This window comes from Triturus cristatus, chromosome 5_2 (genome assembly GCF_964204655.1).
Source record: "Triturus cristatus chromosome 5_2, aTriCri1.1, whole genome shotgun sequence".
NCBI classification, from domain to species: Eukaryota; Metazoa; Chordata; class Amphibia; order Caudata; family Salamandridae; genus Triturus; species Triturus cristatus.
Window position 1 is genome coordinate 1,043,825,113 of NC_140588.1, and position 6,000 is coordinate 1,043,831,112.

The window sequence follows — 6,000 nt, forward strand, 5'->3', positions numbered from 1 at the left end:
GAACTGCCAAGCCAGGTCCTCCCTGGACTGGAAACAAGCATCCTAGGACCGGTTTCGTGGTTTCACCCCTCTTCAGCCAGGATAGCTTGATTCCAGTGGCATGGAGAGCAAGGGACCCACGTCTAGGCATACCCGTCCCACTCGGGGTGACAAATGCAAAAACAACAGTTGATGGGCAAAATGCAGAACAATGTCATACATTCACCCCAGTACAGAGATCTGGGCCTAAATCCATCGTTTTTTTGCTCATCATGACATTCCAGTTTTCAAGATAGCCTGGCTGATGAGGGTTATGAACCCGAAACCGGTCCCAGGATACTTGTTTCCGGTCCAGGGAAGACATGGCTTGGCAGTTCGGTCTGGACTGTTCCCATGAGGCACAGGGTCAGACTGATTTGCATATGGCCATGTCTCAACTGGGGTGGTGGAGTGAGCTAAAGAATGAGGATGGATTAAACCCAGATCAGTTGACTGGGGGTGAGTGCTTGCAATGTTCAAGACTCCGTCCATCATCCCCTTTGGTTTTGCTTCACTTGATACTCATGCATAAAATGTATGTCATAGTACACACTACACGTACACACACACACACACACACACACACACATTTATGGTAGTCACACGCAACTGAGAGTTAAAATGCTTAACCTTCCCTGTGCATTATGTACACAAGTGAAAAGTGAATGTTTCATAATAATGTAAATTTTCTATTAACCTTCTCAGAAAGAAAAATGTATGCTAAATATTTTTGGCCGAAGTTACCCCTTCCTTCCATTAAAACAGCCATAAAATGTAAATATACCTGGTACACCTGTGAGGGTTAAAGCTCGGATTACTCTAGACAGAGGGTTCCTATATGACTACGTTAGTGAATCATTTACGCATCCTGGCCGTTCCCTTTACAAATGGATGCATTCTGGGACTTGTGTTTTTTGCTTGCTTAGCTTTAACCACTGAACCAGCACAACACTCCCTAAAAAGGCATGAGTAAAATCATGGACTGGTGGTCCACCGTATTTGAGGGGGATAACCCCCACACAAATGGTAGCAGCGATTGGGGTGGCCATGGTGCAGTTTGGCTCATCAGGCTGGCAGGGCAGCTTAGGTTAGTCACCGCTGCCTGCCCGGAAGTTAACCCACCAACGTTGGCATACTTCTAGTATGAAATAAACCTCCAGCAAACAGTTTCCCAACAGACCTGTTTTAGGTCTCGCCTGACCCAGCGCATGCGCTGGTCTGGCGAGACCTATTGAGAGGGCTCCAAAAAGTGCTACCAGGCCAGCCTAGAGCTACAGAGCATGTGCGCGGGCGCGCGCGCGCCGCGCTTTAGCGCGATTACTTTCACTTTCGCGGCCGCTTTGATGCTTGATCGTGATCGCGATCACTCATTTTTGTGTGCTGCACAGCCGCTTTGCATAGCCAATAGGTCTCGCTTTTGGGACCTTATAAGTATTTAGTTATGCAACTGTTGCATGGCTAAACACTTATAAGGTCCCAAAGGCGAGACCTATTGGCTATGCCAATGCCTGTTGTGTGATTGTTGCAGTGCATGCTATGTTCAGCATGTGTGTGGGGAGGGTTGCCGAGGTTGGCACTATAGCACAACGCATAACAACGATCCGTGGAAAGAAAGCACAACACTGGACGGACCTCCCTGTGGTGCTGACTGGCAACGATCTAAAAAGTCTGTGAGCGAAAAGCATCCCTACAAATTTGCGAAGGCAATAAAACACTGGCTGGTCGTCAACCGCGTCACCCCGACGCTCTCATGCCTTGGAAACTGTAGTCTGGATTTACGTGTGCCATGTATGAAAACTAGTTGCCGGTGGAAAGCACGTGCACATATTCTCTCGTGAGTCGCATGTACAGTCTGCATGTCTAAACCTCCTTTAACGCAGGAAACGCTGTGTGATTCCGACACTTGTGTGGACGTCTTCAAAGAATCGCGCGTGCACTCTGGAGTTACCATTCATTTCCAGCGGATCCAAGTTCTCCGGGAGGGGAAGGGCGCCCTTGGAGTAGGGTAATTGTATTGGGGTACTTATAAAGTGTAATCCTGGCCCTAGGAGGCACTGAACCCCAGCACCCACCAACAGAACACGTAATCAGCACTTGAGGGCACGCAGGTACGTTTACAATGTGACGTCAGGGCACTGAGTGAGTAAAATACCAAGGGGATCAGAAACAGCTGGGAGGGGTGTAGTGTGGAAGGAGGGGGTGCAGTGTGGAAGGGGGGCGGGGTGCAGAGTGGAAGAGGGTTTGCAATGTGGAAGGAGGGGGTGCAGTGTGGAAGGGAGGGTCGATGAGGAAGGGGGTGCGCTGTGTGGAAGGGAGGTGCAGTGGGGATGGGAGTGCAGTGTGGGGGTGCAGTGTGGAAGGAGGGGCCGCTGTGTGGAAGGGAGGGTGCAGTGTGGATGGGAGTGCAGTCACTGGAGTGTTGGGGGGCACGGAAGGAGGGGCGCAGTGTGGAAGGAGGGGCGCAGTGTGGAAGGGGGTGCAGCGTGGAGGCGTAGAGAGACTGGGACGGTAAGAGGGCTGTGAAGAGGGGATTTTGAGCCCATTCTTGTACTGCAGCCTCGCAGAGCAAGTCTGAGGCGCCGAGAAACGGAGCCCCAGAGCCCTGGTCCCAGAGAGAGCACCCGAGTCGCTGCTGCCAAATATCCAGGTCGATGCTGATGTGCTGCTGCGGTCCAGCTTTTAAAATTGGAATTCTGGGATTTGTAGTCCAGTTTTATAATGGAATTAACAAGACTACAAGTCTCAGCATTGAAAGAAAAACATGTGTTAGAGCGGCACATGGACCTGGGACACTAGGTACACCTAAGGTTGGATTCTGTTTGAACATCCGTGGTAGACGACCCATAGGGACGTTCCCTATCATTAAAGTGCCAGGTTCCCAGACCTACACTTTCATTTGACAACCGAATGCATTCTGGGAGTTGTAGTGTTGGTTTGATCTAGCTGAGCAAAATGATTTGACTCAGAAAATCCCAGGAAGGAGACAGTAATGAGGTGATGAAATGTAGCGAGGTGGCAACAATCTCCCTTGAAAACCGGACAGGTGACTTCCTTCTAGCATGCAGCCATGTAATAAACCGAATTTACATCCCAGCAAACAGTACACTGGGAAACAGAGAACAGTAAACATGTTGCCTTAGCAAAATGACCAAGAGAGAAAAAGTTAACACTAGTTCCAGATAAAATCTAAAACAGGTGCGAAGGCGTATGAAACGTCCCGCCAGCCCTGGCCGTTTAGCTTATAATACATTGCACTCTGGCGAATGCAGTTTGCTTTAGAATATGGTGAAAAAAACAGCTTGAAACGAACTGCAAGGACTAGTTGAAAGTGTCACGCGTCACGCGTGCATTGCTGGTGTCCATGACCACGTACGCAACGCATTACATTGAACTTCGGTAAACATAAACATTGTACGTACAAACTTTAATGTGAAACTACAAGTCCCAAGGTGCAGTGCGTTGTTGGCTAAGGAGATGGCATTAGCTAAAGTTGTCAACAATATGGGGCGTTTGGTATCTATCTATTTTGACACATTTACAACACATCCACTTCCAAAGCGGTCAGCGTGGTGTCCGTACTCGGGTTGTTCTCAGAAGGTATTTCAGCCTGTGTTTTGTAATCTTTAAAACGTTTCAGGACTGGTGCACAGGTTCATGGCAACATGCATTTGCTGTCTAGTAGAGATAAGAATCATCCGAGTTTGAATCCTGGCGTCGCCAGTTTGAGTGATCCTGCGCAAAACAGGCTTTCGCTATGCCACAACTGTCTTATCTGAAAATATGGAGGCTTATTTACAACACCCTTGCGCCACCGGTGCGTCACTTTTTGCCATGTTAAAAGTGGCGCACTAGAGGCGCAAGGGGCTTGTAAATAAGCCCCATGGGGGTTCGCCTGCACCTTAGGTTTGCCCTAATTTTAAGCGCTATCTAAAAACACACGCAGCAGTAAAAAGCCAAAACCACAGGGCGCGTTCTTTAAAATATCACATTATCTCTTACCTGTGAGAGCCAGGAGAAGCGCAGGTACGAATAGGACGCCCAACACTTCCCAGTGAGCTTTGGTGGCCATAGCGCCCAGGAGGATGAAAGGAGGAGCAGATTTTAGCAGAGCGGCAGAGGTGCTGCTCCTGTTCCCGGGATGCACGTGCGCTCTCTGCCTCTGTTATCCCACGCTCCCAGGGCTGTGCATGTTGCAGCAGGAGATGTTGAGGGAATTGCAGCCAGGCAGAGGCTTCCCCTCTCTCCCCCTGTCACCATTCCTGTGAGAAGCAGCGGTCTGGTTAACCCCTGCAGTGCCCGTCCAGTGCCTCGCGCCCTGCGATCATGCTGTGCAGTAATGTAATGCGTGTGTGCCTGCTGGGAGCTAGCGCCTCACTGCCAGATGGGAAGACAGCGGCTAACCTCTGCGTGAGAGGGAAGGGGCAGCCCTCTGTGGAACCTCCCCCAAGGCGGACACCCCTCTTTTCAGGTGAGCACCGACGCATGCTTTTCTGTATGGTGCTTGGGAGGGCAGGGTGGGATAAAAAGGGTTGGACGTTTTCACTACGGTTGTACCGGCTCATGTCATAAGGAGATCACTATGGGAGACGTGAAATCGTGTAAGGCAGTGTAGTAGCATCATTGTTATTTACAGCGCAATAAAGCTGCAATACATAGGAAGCGCTTTAAACAAAATGATATCATTGTCAATCTACCATGCCAGGCAGTGCCCAATGCCCATTTACTTTTACCATTGTCCCTATACTGGTTCCAGACCATATTGTTTGTTTTTACAAAAATGTGTTTTTTACTGCAGATGCTAATAAGGTGCCGAGGCAGCTGAGTGGGTTATGTGCCTGCTGCTGAGAACTGGGTACATCTTTGTTGAATTCTAGAGTCCTCCTCTTATCTTTGAGACCGTCGCGTGGGAGGGATTCAACCTTAGAGGTGGGCGAGCCGACAAATAACTGGCTCGGATTTTTGAATCAACAAACTTCACATAAAATATGCTAACGTCGCTCCAAAGTAAAAAAAAAAAGGTGAATTTCTTTAACATGTGGAAGTTTTGCCAATAATCACTTTATAGCACCGCGCTGAGCAATGCTTATTAAAAATGATAGTTTTTAATCATAAGCCATTAGTGCACTAAGAGGGAAGACAGGTGTAATCTAAACACTGTACGTGGCCCAGATTGTAATAAAGCAACATTATAGTCTACTTATTAACGCACAATAGGTATTCTTGACTCACATATTTTAAAGTTTTTTCATACACCATAATGAAGAAAAAATTATTTTGATGAAAAAAAAATATTTGCCTAGGATCACACAATTTAAGGGGAGGGGGCTCGATTTACTTAGGTTTTCTGGATTCACTATGTACAAATCAGCCAAGAAATGGGTATCTATTTGTTTTTTCTTATGTTAAGGCTTTCTTTTTAGGTTTCGCCTAAACAGCGCTTGCGCTGTGCTTGTGAAAACTCTTCTATTTAATATATCTTAAAAGGAGGCTCTTATCAGTTCCCATAGCCAGATTATTGTGTTCATTCACTTTTGTGTGGAACTTTTTTTTTTGTTAACTTCCCCCGGCTGCACGCATTACGATAATTCTACTAAAGCTGTTTACACTATTTAAGCCCCATTCACTGTCAAGATGAGATCTCTTGCCAGGAAAAGGAAGACAGCTTCTAACAGTATGCCGGAATGCTGGCTTTTTATTACTTAGTTGTGTAAAGCAGATGGCTTTAGCCTTAGAACGTTTGTGGCATTTCCTATTCATGCCGGAGTACCTTTCTTTGCACTTTGTAGGCATTATCGGATTGATTTTTTTTCAACTTAATCTATCTGCCCATTATGATCAAATTCTAAATATTGTAATAGACATTGCATGTTAAAAATAAAGTTGAAATACAAGAGTTATACTATATTTGACTACTAACCAGGCAACCACAAGTGCACTTTCCTTGCAGACAACAGTGTCTTGTTTTGAATGGTGCAGCAGGTG

At 47.1% G+C, this 6,000-nt stretch overlaps 1 protein-coding gene across 1 annotated transcript in view; it reads right to left on the bottom strand.

The window, feature by feature from the left end:
- The window catches only part of LOC146829640 (relaxin receptor 1-like), a 1,041,377-nt gene extending 1,036,948 nt beyond the window's left edge, over positions 1 to 4,429 (bottom strand). The window contains exon 1 of the mRNA XM_085608325.1: positions 4,018 to 4,429. Coding sequence (XP_085464451.1) covers positions 4,018 to 4,087 — 70 coding nt within the window. The 5' untranslated portion in view covers positions 4,088 to 4,429. The remainder of the gene's footprint in view (positions 1 to 4,017) is intronic.
- Positions 4,430 to 6,000: the final 1,571 nt, after the last annotated feature.